We start from the raw sequence: 21,346 nt of genomic DNA, 5'->3' as shown, positions 1-21,346 counted from the left end.
AAATTAACAAGGTTATCACGGATAACGATGAATGGATTTTGTGATGCATGATGGGAATGAAATGGGGGCACCATACAGCGATTTATTGTTTTCTTGTTCTCAATCCATTTCCACTATGCATTGTGGCTTTCTTGCGATATCAACTATCTGCGATAAATATTATTGACTTGTTAAAAACTATTAATTCCAAATTCTGTTTTTGACAAAATCTTAATGAGATAACTGTTAAATAACAGACAAAAGTAATTAATTTCTTTCCACTTAAAAATCAACTCAAATCTTTTTGTTACGAGTAAACACAAACTCAAAACAGTCAATAACAATCTTAATTCTCTTTAAGATGTCATTAATATCATTCCGCAACTAATATGCTAAGAATACTTGACCTTTAGCTTAATGAGATACGATGACACAAGCGACTTGTTAGCATACACGATTCGGAGAAACCTGTGTACTGCAAAACAACATGTTAATCCTCCTAACTGATGAAACACATTATTTTGGCAGACAGGCAATTAATTTACAAGTTCAAAAGGTCAAATACGGCTCATCTGCATACAAACTATGAAATCTAATAATTTGTGTTATAAAAATTATACTTTTAATGCATTTGTCAGCAGAATGAATGTAATATTTAATGTGGGATTATCTTTTGAAATAGCTGCACATTTTACTCAAGGTTACAGTATTTTTCCTATTTCTTTTACATCACAAACTTATATAATGTAACATAATAATAACATCATGGAAGGACTACAAATAATTTAAAACTTATATCAAGTTCAGCCCTCTAGATAGAATAAGCATTGTAACAAAAAGCAAAATATTTTCTTTTTTTAAATATACATTATACAACTTTAATTAAAAATAGCACAGTTTTAGAGTTTTTGTATTATTATAGAGTACTGTAGTGTCAGTGTCATCTTACTATTAAAATCATATGCATGGATATACTGTAATTGTACAGAGTCAAAACCTAATTTCAAGGCCTTTCAACGCCCCCCCCCCCCCCCTCCCCACGCACTCAATACAACTGAGACTAGGTTCCTAAAAGCATCGCACCTTAAGCTATGCAACACTATCAAAGTTTATGTGACAAATAAATGTGATAATGATATTTTTTTTTTTCAAAAACATTTATTTTTTCATTTTATCAAACACATTACAAACATCACTTTAAAAAAAAAGTAGAAAAACCAAAGACGTTTGAGGACGTCACATTATCTCAATCGTCATTCTCTTTTTTCTTATCTATTTAAATGTTTGATTATACCACAATACCTCATTATAATCATTTCTTAGTTTAAACCAGTCTATTATAACATCTTGTAAATAATGAATTACCAAGTTTTGCATAATCAACTTCTATATCTTGATTTGGTTTACAAAGTCAAATCCTTTCCCCCATATCTATTAGATATGGCAAGTATTTTTTTACCCTGGTTACAAAACAACATTAGAGAAATAAATTTGTCAAATTTACTAAAGGCGAAATATTGTAGACGCTTGTAGTTTCATTTCAATTGTCGTTATCTCTTCAAATATCGAGATGATGATGTTATATAACTACTATTTCTAGTAACTAGTTTGGTAGTGTACAGTAGACAGAGCTTTACAGTCAACCTCTCTTGCTACAGTACTGTACATCTCTGATTATGGATAATAAAATAAAAATTACCTTTTTGTCGATATAATTCCAGTGAAATAAAATAAAGTAAACATGGTTCAAGTTTGACTATGTACATATATAATGTGACTCTTATACTTTACAATATCACGCAGACATCATCATGCTCCAAGCTAAACTTTGAAATCAAGAATAAATTTCCGGTATCAAATTTCCCAACACAATCAAAACCTAATTATTAGCCGCTCTAAGGCACATCACTTCACCCATTTCACTAAAAATAACAGTTGTTTCCGATCTTAAGTAGAAAATCGTTCACAAAATTGCAACAGACAAATTTTTTGAATTTCATATTATTAGGTAGTAACAACTAGGCACGTTATCGGGAAATCATGGGGTTTTAAAATAAGATTTCACCATGTTTCATAGACCACCTCCCGTTCCACAACTTAACTAAGTTATGATACATATTGCTTCTACTATTAAAATAATTTTGTATACTCCTTCCCAAGAAAATTGTCACATGGAAACCACTTGGCAGAATGTATTATAATGTGGTGATGTTGTTATGTAATTTGTATGTCAGGTTACAATAAATGGTCTGTTTTAATCACGGGTAATTAAATTGCATTCCACAGATGTTATGAGGGTAATGGTACGCCCCATCAACAACTTGTTCACTGTGTTCATCTCTTTGACCAGACTGACCTATTATTATGGGCTGGCAACGTCACGATAACTGCTTTGACAGTGCTACGTAGCTGTTTCTTGAATCTGAATGGTGCTCGCCGAGGCTGATCCGAATTAGCCTTATCAAGGCAACATGTGGGTTTGCCTTACCCCTACTAAGTCTCTGTCAACATCAATTAGCTACAAAGCCTGTATAACCAATATCATAATATACGTAGATACATTTGGATTTCTTGTAAGCCTTGTATTTAACTATACTTATCAAGAACGTTATTCTCTAACATACACTGTATATTAAGTACACCAGGCTTAAATTTGCAAAGAACCGGTTTTAAAAAATAATTTAATGTTCAATTGCTAAAGTTTTAAATTTTATTAGGTTTATTCCAATACGCATGTTTCATGTTCAACTTATAAATATGAAAATGATCTATATCTCCTTTGTAACAAAAGTTCCAACAATTAAAATTCGTAAATTAAATAGATTTAGTTCATTTTTCTAAAAACATCATTCGATCTCTGATCATATCGATTATATTTAAGTACCTCCTATGACCAAACGCACAAGAACAAAATGATTTGACATTTTAATAGTTCATAAAATCTAGGGCAAATCATATATAGAAAGCATTTTGTTTATCTTGTATTCAAATAACTACTTCTACTGTACGTCTGAATTGGAAAACGAATTAGTGAAAGTTAAAGATTAGAGACTGGATCAAGAAACAAATTTATTTGTATCTTTACAGTTAAATGGAATAACTCAAAGCTAGATATGAAATTAATCAAAGAATGGTATAGTGTAGTAGCTATACAGTACAGTAGTGCCTTTAATATTATAGTACTTAGTATAGAAGAAGGATTATTAAACCACACATTCCCTTAACTCGTACCTAATTAGTATGCACTGTTTTGCGTGCTATGATGGTCCGATTATTTATGACAAGAACATTGATTCTACAACGGCAACTTTCCCAATTGTCTGTTCTAGCTTATGAAGCTTCTCTCAGACTCACAATATGATGAGATGTATCCTACAATGCATTCTAAACATTCTGGCAGTTTGGGCCAGCCCATTTATTTATTTATTTATTTGGAATTACACCTTTAGATCGGTGGCACACTTAGCACAAAGGTGCATCCTTCACAATATAAAATATAACAATTAACAGAAAAGTAAAAAAAAAGGCAAAAGCAACTATCAACCCCTATCCTACCCCCCCCCCCCCCCCCCCCCCGCCCACCAATTTACATCGATACATACAGTAGATCATTACTTTACACAAATGAATACAAAACAAGATATAGTAAAAGTGTATAAAATAAAATCAACTGATAAACACAGCTTATTACGAAAAACTCACTAACCCCCTTTTTTTTTCAATTTACTTAATGTAGCAATGTAGATTTAACATAGTTAACAGTGGTTTTTAACATGATTTTTGGCAAGTTGATATAAAATTCTTGTTCATTGAAGAGGTTATGTATAGTTGCTATAATTCAATAAAGTAGTGTTAATACTGTAGTACTAAACTTACAAGTTTATATTTTATTTATAGAACTCCTAATTTGGGACATCACAATTTAATATAAGGGACATGTCAGATGATAGTTATTCACTTTGTCCAAAAACTGGATCGAAAAATAAATTATTTAAATTTAAAGCAAAACATATTTAAATTGTATGTCAGACAATGGTTTTTGGTTGAAATTAATAAACTGAGAAAATATTACTTTAATGTAAGGTAATATTTTCCCAGTTAATTATATTTGGAATCAGATGAATTTATTTAATAGCATAACATAATCATTTACTTAATTGCCTATTAGTGTTCTTTGAGAGATTACCAAGTATGGGTTAATTGTTTATTCATGCCCTTGACAAGTATGACACACCTAAAAGTAAAAGCCTAAACTAATGTTTTGTTTTCACGCATGGATAAACATTTAATTGGATTCTGATTTCACACTTGTCACGACCGAGAGCATTCGAGCGTTGCTAAACCTGCCGCTCGGCTGATAATAAAACACTCGTTTTGCCTGGGTGTTTAGATTTCAAAATATAAACACTTGGTTTCTCACGATGCATAATTGAATATCTTGATAAATAATAGGATAATCTTTAGTCGATGTTATCTAACAAGAGTGCCATAATCAACAATGAAACATACAAACTACTGTAGTTTTACACTATCTACAGTACTAACTACATGTTTGCAGGAAAACTCCTATTAAGGGGAGACATTCAGGAGGACCAAAGTGTCCCCTTAATAGGGGTTGACTTAAAGATGTATTGTACCCCCAAAACATGGAAAACTTTGAAAAAATTTGAAAAAAAATAATTGAATTTGCAGTTTATATATTTATATATTAAATTAATGTCTTTTTACATAAATAATTTTCTTTTCGGTCCAAATTTTTGGTCAAAGTGCACACTGTACGCAAACTTGCAATACTGTTACATTTTAATGTTTTTTTTAAATATGCCTTTTTGTATTTTTGTATTTTTAAATTTTAAGTGTACAGTTTTTCTGTGAATTTGTCTACTTTTGATCCATCATTTTTCATGTTTCAATCTTTTTAATACAATATTTTCAGACTTTTGTCTGCTTTTTGTAAATTTGTTATACCTGAAATAAAAAAACGCTTGACATGTACTGTTTTATTATAACATTGACAATACATACTTCAACTTAATGTTTACCTTGCATTAAAACAAGATACTTAATTATTAAATTCTCAAAAGGCTAAAATAAGCTTCTCTCAATTTACACACGAATTTAACGCATCTTTGTTGACGAAATAAATTAAAAAATGACACTTAAAGTATTCTAGAGTTGTTTACCCTTTTAAGGTCTATTATGCTGTTGAAATTTTAACAGCAATTGTGTTCTGTCTAGAGCTCTTTGTACAGTATACCGAGGTACAGTACTTAATGCATACAGAATGTATTATAGTACATGTAAAGGCTAATTTACACAGAAGAGCGGTAAACGGAAAACAAAAATATAGAATCTATGTTATCTCCAAATGTGGAACGGACAGGGGGTTGAGCAGAAACCCGATACAGTAGATATAAATTCTATGTGGGACAAGAACTTTACGTAGTTTTTCACCTGCCGTTACTGCTCGTTTCTGTAAATCGCAACGGTGAAAGAAAGTTCAGATTTTCATCAACAAAATGTGTTTAAGATAAAACAAACAAAATAGTTTTCATCAAATCTAAATTAAATCAACATCTATTTTCGGTAATGACTGTATAATATAATCAGAAATTATGTAACATTTCAGCAATTTTTTTATTTTAGCTCATTCTATGAGAACTGAAGATTTGTTTCCATTAACAAATAGTATTTATATAACTTTAAACTAGATATTGTGAATGAAATGAAAAAATATTTATTGAAATTTCATCAAATCCAATTAAATCAACAGTTATTTTTGTTAATCACTGTATAATATAATCAGAAATTATGTAATAATAATTATGAATATGAATAAAACATTATTTTTAACTCATTCTAGGAGAACTAAAGATTTGCTTTCTTCATCAACAAATACTACATTACATAATTTTATTTTTAAACTAGATTTTATTTTTTTTTTTTTTTTTTTTTTTTTTTTTTTTTAAATTTTTTTTTATTTATTTTTTTTTATTATTATTTTATTATTAGAATCTTAAAATGTTTTGTGTTTGACATTATGGAACCCTTGCGCAGTAAGTTAAATCTGTTGGGAGGATTACAAAGAATCGAATAACATTAAGAATGAAGTTAATATTCGTTTTTAACTATATTTTATGCCATCTGAAATAAAGTTTAATTACTAACTACGGCGTCCTGGGAAGGAGCTGAAACAGAGAATATTGTGATTTACATGTAGAATACTGTCGGTGTATACTGTAATGTTGAGATAAAAAATGATAATAAAGTTATGTTTTTTTATGAAGCTGTAATCTTTATCACTTTTACAAATGTCAAGGACATATTTTCACACTCAAGAGAGACCAGGCCATTAATAACGATAACATTACAGATTGTACTATGTGATACATCTATGACCTAATTTTGAAAATCAATTTTTTTACAAAACCAATTTGTTTAAATGAGTAAAAAAATGAAAAAAACTGAGTTAAAGGAATTTCAAATAATTTATCTGTGATTACTGTAAGTCCTTAGGCTTAAGCAATTTCAAAATTAAACTTTCAAAAAAGTATCCAAAACCTGGCGGGAAATAAATTATAATTTATATTACAACTCATCCTTATTAAGAGGAATATAATACTTGACAATGAAACAAACAAGGGGAAATATATGTTTTAACGCTACAGCCAATACATATTGATTTCCTCATTTTCTGATATTTTATGCAGCAGCATGAGCACGTTGTGGAGTTGTGGCTTGGTGGTTATGATGCTTGGCTACCACTCCAAGGGTCCTGGGTTCAAGTCCCGTCACATGTCAGGATTTTTTTCTAAGGACCAAATCACTCCACTCCCAAAGACTTGTAATAAGACTTTGTTTATGACAAGGTATCTTGTGTCAGTATGTTTGTCTTGTAAACCTCTGAGGGTCCCTAATGATCAGCAATTGCTGGATGGATCACCCTCATTAAATATGGTAAAAAAAACGGCTGTTGGAATGGCGCGATGGAACGATTAATTGATTGATTAATATTTAAGTGACACTCCTATTGAGTGGCCACTTTATTGTCCCCTGAAAGTGTCCCCCCAATAGGGGTTCTATAGTACTGTTTGTTAGACTTTCTAAATATATATATGTATTATACAGTCCACATCCTTCGACTGGCTACTAGTGCTAGACATTAAATTTGTTTCCAAACAATGTATTTCAGTTTGTCAGTTGAATGCTGCGTCACTTGTTAAATTTATTTATACAGCGTGGCATTTAAAGAAAATGTTAATTGAACACAGATCAGACACTGCAAGGAATCGCTGAATTTTAACTACCTATTTGTCTCAAAATACTGATGATGAGACATTTCAGAATCTATTATAACTATATCATCAAGTTCCAAATGGGCAAAATCCTATTTTTTTTAAAGAATAAAATCATGATGGTATTTTTCATAATGAAAAAAAGAAAGCAAAATGTCGACATAGATGATTTTTCAAATTACTGCTGAAAAATATTTTGATATTATATAATATCTGTTGATCATTTTTTTAAATCTATAATACTATATATTTATTACTGTGTTGTGAAAAGGTTGATGACTTAAAATTAAAATGTTACGGATACAAAGGATCACAACATTTTTGCTTTTCCCATAAACTTGTTTCACCCACATTATGGCTATTCTCAACCTTTGGATTCTCTGATAATACTCGGTTACTTCCATAGCACTTGACTCCACTCGCAACCTGGATACTCCTCTCATAAAATCTGCCAGCTCTTATAACAGTTCCTACCAAAGCCTTCAACACTTTGCTTCTCTCTCAAACCTTGGCTCCTGTCACAATATTGGTCTCATCACAAATTTGGTTCTTCCTACTGTCAACATTTGTTTCCTCCCAAAATAATTGGCTCCTCCCCCAACACTTGGCTCCTCCCATCCAAACTAAATATTTTTAGTCTATTTTTTAAAAAACATCACTAATTGAACAACAATGTAGTGGAATGGAACAGAAACTGACAATCAGAAAATCTTGCTGTTTAAACACGACGACAATATGCCCTACTTTTTCCGACACTTCTTTTGCAGCTATTAATAAAGAGATAAGGTCACATCATCCAACCAGCTTAATAGTGATCATAAAATTGTACACACTTTATCTGGAAAATTCCACTGTATTTTGCCGGCCTGTTTTAAATATCGTTATTCAATAAAGCACAAATAAAAAATATTATGAAGTATTTCCTTTTGTAAGCCTCCTACTTAATTTCAATTTCAATAAAATAATTGTACTGAATAAATATTGTCTTTTGGTTTTAGAAGTACTGTAACTAAAGCTCCGTTAATTGAACACCAATTGCAGAAACAAGACTAATTTTTAGCTACATAATAAAACGATATCAGACGAATAAATTATAATATGTAACGCACGATTCTTAAGACTAAACATCACCCATGTGTATTGTGGAGAATGATTACACAACAAACAAAATTATCAAGTCCAGTTACAATGGCGCCATTTTGCTTGGGCCTACGATACACATTATTATTTATTACTATTGGGGATTATTTATTATTGTTTAAGCTAGTGAAAGGATAAGAGAGGAGGGGCAAAGGGAGTCGATTTTGATTATACTGTCTCTAGATTCAAACAAAGTGGCTCGGTATATTAATAGACTTTAGGGTGTGCAGTGTAGGAAGATCTTTAAGCTCTGTCTACACTATCATACTAGTTTGACAAAAAGTGTGTGATGTACCCAAATATGGTGGCGACATGCCCAAATATGGTAGTGATATGACATCATCATGTCAATATGGGCACATCACATTTTTTTTGTCACAGAAAGTTTGATAGTGTAGACAGAGCATGCAATAATACAGGGGATTGTGCAAATATTATTACCATACTGACGCGGGTATAAGCCCACCCCCCTCGAACATGAAATCACGTCAAGTTTGGGGGGTGGGCTTATACCCGAGGATCCAAAAATGCAGATCGTCAAAAACAGCACATATGTACACTGTGTATTCCACCATGCGAGCGAGCGCCCTCACGTGTACGACGTTGCCTCTAAATACACGAGGTGTAGAGTGTCGGAAAATTAGTTCGTGTAATTTATCGTAGAATATCTTATTTTAAACATCAATTTAACAAGAATTTATCAAGCAGAAAAGCAAGTATACAATGTTCGTTAAATAGAAATGTACCAAAGAAATTTAATAAGCTTGTTTATGGCAGCCGATACCAAATAGTGGTTTTCCGTTTTGGCGACTTGTATGTAGCGTCGTGTGTGAAGCGATCTTCGACCGCGATGGAGTGTAAACAAAACAGGACCGCTAGGCCTCATATGGCCTAGCGTATATTAGCCTAGCTTGGTTATGATCAAAGGTAAGTATATTCGGTGTATGGATGTCGCCAAATGCAAAATAATGTATTACGACACACACTGTAGATCTTCGAATTAATGGGTGGGCTTATACCCGAGTGCCTCATTTTTCATGAAAATTAGTCAAAAGTCGGGGGTGGGCTTATACCCGAGTATGGGCTTATACCCGCGTCAGTACGGTAGTTATTTTTAGGTACAGTTGACCTGTTTACAAGGAGGTTATAAAAAGGCGTGTCTATCCTAAGAAGAACTTTAAAAAAATACAAGTTACAACAAATCATAAATAACTGCATTCATATTGTAGTATATTCAGGGTGGGTATTTATCCCATTGGAAAATAGATTCCCTCCCCTCAAATAATATTTATTAGTCTCCCCCACATTGGTTTTTTTTTTAATGTTTTAAAAACATTGTTTACTTTCCAGATGTTTAACCACATGATTGAATACTATCAATTTGACACTAATAGGAAAATTGAAAATAGGTCAAGTTCATGAATTCTAACCTGCTTTTATTCAGCATATGTTAGAATAACAATACATTCAAAGAAAAAAATCAACTAGACATTTATGATTTAAATTTCATCATAACATGCACAAAACATATGTTGTTGGAATAAAAAATACAGATTTTAATATTACAAAATCATGTTTATTAATAATTAAAGCAATTAAAATTCCAAATCTACAGTACAGTATAAAACATATGTTAGGTTTTACAATTATGACATGAAAGGAAAACTGAGGTGATTATCATTCCTATAAAGATTCTATCTATCATAGTTGCTATAAATCATTATCATGGTCGTTATAAACTAAAAATACCGTGAGACTTCCAGAATATGTTACTATACATAAACGATCCAAAATAGAACATAATTATTTATTCTACATTTAACAGCGACACTTGTTGAGTTCCATGATTTCAAAATTCATCAAAGATGTATAGTATTTAGTATAAATTATAAATATTAGTCTTTAATTTACCAGAATTTCCTCCGAATCTCCTTGATATATCTACACAAGTTTTTAGCAAGAAATATGTTTACCTGACAGTAAGAGTAATCATCGGCATACCTATTCACAACAAGGCCAGAAACCAGACTACAATGTGATTGCGTTTACCAATCTCAAATCTACGTTACTTTCTCAAATCGTTCTCTATCTTCAGTCATATGATTACAAATTGATTTTCTACCTTGCTGTAGTGTTTCGAATGGATAATGGCTTTGGACTCTCCAATGAGTAAATTGAGCGTTGAGGTGGGCAGGTCTTCGACGCATCCAGGACTAATCAAATCTCTCAGCATTATGACTTTACCCTTTGAATGTATGTGCAAGATTTAGCGACGAGTGCTGATTGACTTTATTACTAATTATTACACTGTGAACAAACTGTTTTGATATCGGATGCAATGAAGGGAACTAATTACAAATAAAACCAACAATATTTGCAGACAAATAAATAATACAAACAATTTTTGACATGTTTCTATACCTATTAAAAATCTTTTTTTTTTCATGATAGATAGATAGATACTGTAGGAAAACTCTGCTATACTGGAAACTGATTAATTTATTAAGATATCTATGAGATTCAAACCTGAACACTTTTGCTTGATAAGCAGACCACTAGACCACTAGGCAGTTCAGGGTAGTAACATCTAATTTTGTTATAATACTAGATTTATTTTATTTATTTATTTTTTTCTTTGGAACTAGATTACATTTTCAGTAATGTAGTACTGCTTTTCAAAATGGTCCAGTTATAAGTTTAAAAGTAAAGACAAGTTATAACAAATGTATTCAGAAAAACAAAAGCATACATAATTTGATAGATATGCTGATACGATATTGTGTATATAATGCACAGATCAAATGGGAAAAAATATGTATTCTTTTGTTATTATTAATAATTCAATAAATGTAGGTACAGCCCTCTAGAATTTTGTTAAAAACTTCCTTGTTTGAATTCTGTGGGGTTACAAAGACACTTATTAAAGAGTTTAAATCGAAAATTTAACCTCCAACCAATTATTTCTGCATGCTCCTACCAACTAAATAGAAAGGGCATGAACTATTATATGAAGGCGGGTCCTTGCCCACTTAAGGGCCATCACAGTTCACTAAACACACAGACAAACAAAGATAACATGGGTCCCAAGTTGGGACTTTTCTAACCGATATACAAAGGTGGGGTTCGTGCCCACTTAAGGGTCGACATGGTTCACTAAACACACAGTAAACAAAGATAACATGGGTCCCAAGTTGGGACTTTCCTAACGATATACAAAGATGGGGTCCGTACCCACTTAAGGTTCTCCACGGCTCACTAAACACATAGATAAACAAAGATAACATGGGTCCCAAGCTTTTCTAACAATTTATTATTTAACGTAATGAAAACAATACAGGAATTTTCATAGTTTAATATTACATTAGGGAATAATAAAGCTATACAAAACAACCTTTTTGCTACAGATTTTTAAAATTGTGTAGCAAAAAATACAAAATACAAAACTATGTTTCTCGACTAAAAAATCAGTTTGATTAGCAATATTGCTTATCAAAATTTAAAAATGAAATTTTCCTCTGTGCATGGCAATTTGTTCATTAATCAACCATTTACTATATATGTCACTTTAAACACCTGCAATTTTATATGTGCATTCCAACCCATAAAAAAACCATTACTGATACAACAAGCCTGATTATATAACATTATACTGTAAAGTGTGTATTGTACTATGAGATTACAGTATGTGTAATCAGAATTTAATTGCATAAAAGGCTATATGGGTGAATCCTATAATTTGTTGATTGTCAGTTGGTGATGCGTGTTGGAAATGTCCCCGGGGGGTTATGCTACTCTATTGCTTAGGAATACAAAACTATATAACAGCAAATGTTTTTCGGATGGACCTCAACTTCATAGAACACGTCCAAGCATTAAATACGTCTTTAGAATTTAGAGTGTCGTATAAATACAGACTAAGCCATCAGTTCCAGATTGATGGAAAAACAATGTACTGTTAGATAAGCATGTGGCCTTGGACTTGTTTATGAGACAATGCCCGGCATTGTGTTGATAGGCTTAAGTTGAACTACAGGGCCAGACTCACCTTTGTTCTCCCACCTCAGCCATGGCTCCTGTAATCACAACCCACGTCATGAAATAATCAGCCTAGAAAAACATACTGTACTATACATAAAAACTTGTGTTTATTCCAGATATTATTATATAATTCCAATGCTTGATCATACAGGCACACTGCACACTGCCATGAGAAACATAGCTAAATGCTACAACAGACCTGTGAAAGGCTGTTAGTTCAGAAGTGTGTTCTGCACGCATGAATGAACATGGATAAATACAGTACAAGCAAACAATAGACAAGCAGTCACGAAGAGGATAAACATAGATCCAACAAAAATTGGACGGAAAAGAACGTAGACACACACGACAAAGGAGAAAAATAAAAAGATATCGTCTCGTTAGATTTTAGCAAATTCAATGAGTTGTATACAAATGTTTAAATTGCCATTTGATCCTAAATTAAGGTTCATGAATAATCAATAAGTTATGAATATTTATAATATAATTTGAATATTCATTACTTTCATAATTATTGTTACCAGGTGTGAACAAACACAATCAGATAATGATCATTCTGATACAAATGTTTTAATTGTCAATAGATTATCACAAATATTATCAATCATTACTGATAATTGTTTACATATTACACAAACCAGTAGTGGTGTTAGTAGTCTATGAGTGCTAGCTTACCTGTATAAACCAACAATAATTGTTTACATATTGTTATAATTAAAAAAATGATGTAATATGTATTAAATTAAATTTTAAATGTGTTTTTATTGGATAATTGATTTACAGTACATTTCAAAGAATAAATACAAACAACAGTAATTTGTCTGCATAATTTGACCAAATTTGAGGTAAAGTTCACACTGCTTAAAAAACTATTTATTAATTTGTTTGTTTGTTTGTTTGTTTTATCTTTATACTGGGTGACCTCTTCAGTCAAAGACTGATCTCCCAGACGGCCCAGTTGGTGATCAGTGGCAGTGATGTACTAATACACCGGGGTAACCCCCTACTCGTCTCGAAAGATGTACTAGGTTCTTTAAAGTGCACACGAGCAAGTTGTGTACACTGGACCTACGGTTTATAGTCCTTATCCGAGAAGACTCGTTCTACTCACTCGGCCACTCACTCACTAATTATTATTATATAATAATAATTATTGTTACAATAAAAAAAAGTTTTTATTTAAAAGAATTCACTGTAATAATAATAATAACTTTATTGTTTCTCTTTTATAACAGAGGCACAATTCTCAAGAGATGTGCAACAACAAAAAAATAAATATAGACTTATCTTACTACACAATCAAATACAAACATTATAAATTATTACATTAAAAAGTATATACACATTAGGTTATAAAAATACATACAAGATTGTGTTATGGACGAAAAGTAAAAGATTGTGTTATGGACGAAAAGTAAAAGATAGTGTTATGGACGAAAAGTAAAAGATTGTGTTATGGACGAAAAGTAAAAGATTGTGTTATGGACGAAAAGTAAAAGATTGTGTTATGAACTACCGGTATACAGAAAGTAAATATTTAAATGTATTTTTATTGCAATTGAAGATTGACACATAAAGAAATACTGTAATCCAATTATGTCTATAGTATTTGCAGACATATAATTTGACCAAATTTGAGGTACAGTTCACGCTACTTAACTCAATACCGCGACACTCGCTAGGTAACGACATTACATAGGTCGTCTCGGAGTCAATACAGGCACAAGCAACCAAACGCGTAATCAATAACGGTTGAAAGCATATTGGAAAATTGAAGCCATTAAAATAATAATCGCATAAACATAATTTTTTTGAATATTGAACAGACTTCTTTCTAACCTTAATTGAGAATAGAAACCAAGAAATACTAAAACGTTCTATAACAAATAACAATCATTTAACCGTGTCAAATTCTCTAAAAACCAGAAATTTAAAAAATATTTTAAAAGATTAAAACAAAATCAGTTACACATGGACATGGATATGCTCCATTTGTCGTTAAAAATTATAAAAATAAGCATGCATTTAACAAAAAAAAAAGAATTATCAAATTTAACCGAATGCAAAAATAATTTAATATTGGATACATTATTCACTGTACATTCATAAAAATAGAAATGTTTTTTTATGGACATTGAGGGCAGTATACACTTTGTATATTGTTTATAAAGATAAATACTTTTATTTTTAGTGTTCAACTTTTTCTTGCTTCAAGAAATAAGAATGTACACAGGCATTTAATTTTATTTATACTTAAAATATTATGATTTTGAAGATTTTGGATAAAACAAGATTGGAGTGCAAGTTATTCTAAAAAATTCTGTCCTGAAATTTGTAAAAATCCGAGGAGCGGATATTGGCAAACAAATAGTCATTAGGTTTATTATTAAAAACAAATTATACTTGAACAAATAGTATTGACTAGTCTACATACTACAGTACTATTATTATTATTAAGCTAATCTTATAATATATCATAAATACAGTATATTAACAGATTACACAGTGGCCATGATGTCGCACATGAAATAACATTAATTACAGTACATTCAACATTTACAATAGTCACCAATCTTGAATGCACACCCTTGTGTAATGTCTAGCTTTCCACGAAACTGCTTACATAAATTAAATACTCTGGAAAAGGTTATACAAGATTGAGAAGTTTACATTTTTTGAGGAAGTATTTCTATGATTAAAAATGACTACATTATTATTAATTACCATAATGCGATAATCTATAAATTACACAGTAGGTCTACTGTATACAATACTGTAGTTACGGAATATCTGTGAGCATTATTTTTGGTCGACCCATACTTAGGGACATCCCTTTTCACAAATGAGATAGTCATTTTATGGGGACACTTTCCTGTGAAACGAATGAGATGAAGTATATAGTTAGCACTACAGCCAACCTCTATTTGTGAGACAGCTATATTACAGGGGGACAATCCTATTAAGGGTACAGCAACACAGTATGTTTTAACTTTTTTGGATCACAAAGGTGTCAATATCTGTGAGCATATTTTTGGTTGTCCCACACTTAGGGACATCCCTTTTCACAAATGAGATATTCATTTTAAGGTGACACTTTCCTGTGAGACGAATGAGATGAAGTATATAGTTAGCACTACAGCCAACCTCTATTTGTGAGACAGCTATATTACAGGGGGACAATCCTATTAAGGGTACAGCAACACAGTATGTTTTAACTTTTTTGGATCACAAAGGTGTCAATATCTGTGAGCATATTTTTGGTCGTCCCACACTTAGGGACATCCCTTTTCACAAATGAGATATTCATTTTAAGGTGACACTTTCCTGTGAGACGAATGAGATGAAGTATATAGTTAGCACTACAGCCAACCTCTATTTGTGAGACAGCTATATTACAGGAGGACAATCCTATTAAGGGTACAGCAACACAGTATGTTTTAACTTTTTTGGATCACAAAGGTGTCAATATCTGTGAGCATATTTTTGGTCGTCCCACACTTAGGGACATCCCTTTTCACAAATAAGATATTCATTTTAAGGTGACACTTTCCTGTGAGACGAATGAGATGAAGTATATAGTTAGCACTACAGCCAACCTCTATTTGTGAGACAGCTATATTACAGGGGGACAATCCTATTAAGGGTACAGCAACACAGTATGTTTTAACTTTTTTGGATCACAAAGGTGTCAATATCTGTGAGCATATTTTTGGTCGTCCCACACTTAGGGACATCCCTTTTCACAAATGAGATATTCATTTTAAGGTGACACTTTCCTGTGAGACGAATGAGATGAAGTATATAGTTAGCACTACAGCCAACCTCTATTTGTGAGACAGCTATATTACAGGGGGACAATCCTATTAAGGGTACAGCAACACACTATGTTTTAACTTTTTTGGATCACAAAGGTGTCAATATCTGTGAGCATATTTTTGGTCGTCCCACACTTAGGGACATCCCTTATCACAAATGAGATATTCATTTTAAGGGGACACTTTCCTGTGAGACGAATGAGATGAAGTATATAGTTAGCACTACAGCCAACCTCTATTTGTGAGACAGCTATATTACAGGGGGACAATCCTATTAAGGGTACAGCAACACACTATGTTTTAACTTTTTTGGATCACAAAGGTGTCAATATCTGTGAGCATATTTTTGGTCGTCCCACACTTAGGGACATCCCTTTTCACAAATGAGATATTCATTTTAAGGTGACACTTTCCTGTGAGACGAATGAGATGAAGTATAGTTAGCACTACAGCCAACCTCTATTTGTGAGACAGCTATATTACAGGGGGACAATCCTATTAAGGGTACAGCAACACAGTATGTTTTAACTTTTTTGGATCACAAAGGTGTCAATATCTGTGAGCATATTTTTGGTCGTCCCACACTTAGGGACATCCCTTTTCACAAATGAGATATTCATTTTAAGGGGACACTTTCCTGTGAGACGAATGAGATGAAGTATATAGTTAGCACTACAGCCAACCTCTATTTGTGAGACAGCTATAATTACAGGGGGACAATCCTATTAAGGGGACACTGTGACTTTCCTGTGAGTACAGTATAACTTTTTTGGATCACAAAGGTGTCCCCTTAATAGCCGTTAGAACTAAGTATATTGTAATACTAAATAATAATTTCATTATTAACAACAACTGTGGTAATAAACATAATATTAATAACAGAAACCACATTGTTTTCTTTTTATGTTTAATTCCTCCATTATGACGTAAGTTACAATAAAAATCTAATTTATCAACCAGATCTATTTCCATTTATTTGCTTCATCAATTCCATATGTCAAAGGTCACCTATGCATGCTTATGAGTCATTGGGTGTTAGAAATGTTGAAATTAATAGGCCTAAAAAGGTTTATTTATATAAATGAAATAACATAGCAAAACAGGATCTAGCCTAAGTACATCTGGATATAACTCCGCCCCTAAATTAGGAGCAATGATTATGAAACATGATCTTTGATTGGTCAAAAATCTACATTCTGGTCCTCAGTACAAACTCTCCCCTCCCTAAAACTCAGTCCTGTTGAAAAGCGTTTATATACCATCCCTCCTAGGAACTTCACAGTATACTCCACATGCATAATACACCAATGTCAAAGGTCATTCCAACCTCATGTTATGAGTCATCGTGTATGTTTAGAGAATGTTATATAGTGGATAAAAAGATTGAATAATTATTTAACATAAAATAATTAATAATCTTTTCATAATAAAATCATTCGTACTATGAATAATAATTGTCAAATGTGACTAAATAAACATCATTTGTTCATATTTATACACATCATTGTTAATGTTTAACAACATATCTCACACTGTGTCTACAATGAATGGAATTTCACAGCTAATATGTTCAAAACATAAGGACAGTATATAATATTGGATTATAAATTAGAAATGATAATCTGGAGTAATCCATATTTCATGTGTGTATTAAATTATAATTGACATTATTAAACATTAATTATGCAAGCTGCCAAGATTTCCATATTTCTAATTTCATAATGTAGTAAAATATATTATTATTAAGCTATATTAATATTCCTTTTTTTTTGGGTCTAATTTGCCGTTTTAATTGTTCACGGTTTTCGTCATTTTTTGTGAATCTATATTAACAAAAGAAAATATTTTGTAAATAGAATTTTTAAACATTAGGCAGCTTCATTCAAATTTTAATTAAATGCCCTTGAATAGGAGGAGTCTAGGGAATAAGTTGCTTTATCAGTCAGGAGGCAGTGCTACATCCAGGATTTTGAAATAGCGGGGTCCAGGACCTAAAAATGGTTAAATGAAGGGCTGAACTTAATTTGATGTCCTATCTTTTGCATTACAATTTGCGAAATAAAGAGGGGCCTCCAACCCATGGATCCACCTAGGATGGACATTAAAGTTTACTTTTTACAGATCAGACTTCCTATCAACTTTAAGTTTAAGTTTAAGTTTAATGTTTAGTTCAGATCTCTTTTGATGTATTTTACTTCTCAGTTTATGATTGTAATCCAACCTATTCAGCTCTTGCTGCTGGTTGGAATTTGATGTTTTTTTATACCTTAATAAATAAATTTAAAAAAATTTAGGTGTTAAAGTTAAGACACCTCTTTTAATAACAATACCAAGTTCAATTATTAATGCATAATGCATTACCAAGGACATGCAGTAACAGTATTTATTGCCAATAAATGTCACTAATTATTAATTATCACCTTTGACCCATGGCATTGAAAAATGATGTCAATACAATATTCTAGTGTAACAATTGATAATATGCTTGGTACTGTGTTAAGTTAGAAGGTCTGAAAGAGCCGAGTCTATTGTTTATGATATCTAGATATTGATTTGAATATTATAACAAGGATCATATAACAAGAAGCGCATGGTGTGACAGTACTATTATATAACATTGAATACACATTAATTATCATATACATATTTTAGAGAAAGGGCATTTTTTGTACATGGTATTAAATTATGTCCCCTACTAATAGAAGTGTTCTATTAAAGGATTGTAATTGTAGTTTTGCGTCAGGGAGTTGAGTAATAAGATGTTTTGCCCTACTCTGACGTAATTTGTACTTTATACTAAGTACATTTGAGAATACCTTCCGAGAAGTAGTTCTCGGGTGGGACTCGAACTATAAGTAAGAAAAAAATCTATTTTGTGGTTATTTCTTGGTTGTAATTTTACACTAAAAAAAATTGTCAGAAATGACAAGTTGACATTAGTGAGAGAATTGTTGCTTTTGGCTTTTCCCTATTGAATGTCCAGGTAGGTTTGTACAGTAAAATGTGGATAAACAACAACAAACTTTGAATGTCGCACAGTAACAGACAACCAAGTCATTTCCAGTTAAGGATGCAGGAGGGATGCGCGTTATCCCTCTTGACAACTAACAAATGAAAAGTTATGAAATACATTTTGACATGTTTTTTGAAAGACTGTTTATTTAAATGAAAAAAAACCTGGATCTGCCCCTGATTGCAAATTAGGAATTCAAAAATTAAAAGAATTCTTTTTCAGTATCTATTACGCAGTACCAGGAATGTTGAGTGTCATTGAACAAGTGTCCTTCAGGTTAGATATTAATTAATACTATTTTTTTATAAGTTTTTTTTGTGTGTGTAACAAATAGTTAGTAGCCTGCTTAGTGTAGTAGGCCTAGTTATGGGTTACATGATGATAAATAATTGTATTTAATGTTTAACTATATCTGAAAAAAAAATCTTTAAAGTAAACAAACATCAACATAAGTAATATACAGTAGCAAAATATTGGTAAAAAATGTATGTGTTGTGTAGACCAGTTAACAAAAATATTTATTATTATACGGATATCTAATTATGGTTTACAAGAAAACGGGGAGGCGTCATCAACAATGTCTAATGACAAGTATGAATAGAGTTTGTTGAAAAATAGTATGATGTATCATTAACTTATTTATTTTTAAAAAGAACAAATCTTCACACAGTCACACAGGCAGCATGTTGTTAGTCACACAGGCAGCATGTTGTTTCCCCCACACACAGGTTAAATAAAACCAACCCAAACAAAACACAGCCGATCAAAATTCCTCAAAATAGGAATTCAAAGTCAAAATTCTACATCAACCAGATTTAATATTAATTAGCAAGATAATGTTTACAAACGTCATATGTATATTATTGCAATGATATGAAACATGTTTTTAAACCTAGCCCAACATCTACTATTGGGTACGTAGGTAGATGATTGTGTGAAGCGAATAAAAGAGCACGTTACCTGCCCGTTTTTTTCCCGCTGGCCCCCTTGTCGTCAGGCTTAGCACGATTTTTGGTCTTCAGCCGTTTCTTCCGGGCTTGAATAGCCATCACTGAAATTATACATATAAACAATTAATAACGGAAATATGAAAAATAGAAACTGAATTATATACATCAGTCCTGTACGATATCTTACCTTTTCTTGAACTCATTTTTATGGGTTCAACAACACAAATTTGTCTCCGAAAATATGATAATTTGAACAGTACATGCGCATGGCGTTTGCCAACCGAAAAACACATGTATAAAAAATAAATAGCGCCCTCAATAATTAATAATAATAAATCAAAGATCTTGGGCTGGGATTAATCACTGGTAACCAATAAAATAATAATTAAATAAATTGATGAACAATACGTATTATAAATAACGTGTAAACAAATTAATTTTAATATAAACAAATAGACACTTCATTATTGTTATTGTTAAGTAGGTAATTTATTAAACAAAAGTAATATATTACTTATCGGATAAGTTTATAGTAGCTGGTATTATACTGAGTAACCTTTTTGTTTTATTTTCATTCTATATAAAGCAAGAAATACATTGATTGTAAATTTTTATCTGGTTTGTAGTAGTAAATTAATTTAGACATTTCTGTTTACAAACCAATTGGAAAAAAAAGTTGGTAAAGTTACCTTAGCAGTTTTAATGTTCTTACACAAACAGCCACTTCTTCAGAATGACTAGCTGACCCCTAGAGCGACAATTCTCTCTAATTTTGTTATCAATCCGTTAATTATGCGATTCAGTTGATTGCGACTTCATCTCAATTAATATATTTTTGTCCTTGTTCCTGTATTCTTAAAGCCTTTTTTGTACATCTACTGGCAGTGTTCAATTCTCTATCGATGATTTTTCCAATTTATGACGCGATTAGAGGGGACATTTTTTTTATCTGCAATGCAATCATGGTCTTAATTTGACATCACCTTATGTCACTGAATAGTGGGAACATCTGACTACTCTCAGTGGATGATGATTTCATCACTACACATTACATCACAAAATGACAACTATGACTAAACCAATTTATTTTGAGTAAAAATTAACCAGCAACAACAC

The 21,346-nt window shown here is 31.7% G+C and overlaps 1 protein-coding gene across 4 annotated transcripts in view; it reads right to left on the bottom strand.

The window, feature by feature from the left end:
• LOC140059626 (SRSF protein kinase 1-like) overlaps positions 1 to 20,488 on the bottom strand; it is a 51,040-nt gene extending 30,552 nt beyond the window's left edge. For 3 of the 4 annotated variants that reach the window (XM_072105616.1, XM_072105619.1, XM_072105617.1), the window contains exons 1-2: positions 20,418 to 20,488; positions 20,241 to 20,331 (exon numbers count right to left, since the gene is read on the bottom strand). In XM_072105616.1, the coding sequence (XP_071961717.1) occupies positions 20,241 to 20,331; positions 20,418 to 20,433 (107 nt within the window). In that variant the 5' untranslated portion in view covers positions 20,434 to 20,488. Of the gene's footprint in view, positions 1 to 12,459; positions 12,708 to 20,240; positions 20,332 to 20,417 lie in introns of those variants that run through there. The other variant, XM_072105618.1, reaches the window with a different exon arrangement.
• Between the last annotated feature and the right edge of the window lie 858 nt (positions 20,489 to 21,346).

Source organism: Antedon mediterranea, chromosome 9, assembly GCF_964355755.1.
Source record: "Antedon mediterranea chromosome 9, ecAntMedi1.1, whole genome shotgun sequence".
Lineage (NCBI taxonomy): Eukaryota > Metazoa > Echinodermata > Crinoidea > Comatulida > Antedonidae > Antedon > Antedon mediterranea.
This window is presented reverse-complemented; position numbering and strand designations above follow the sequence as displayed.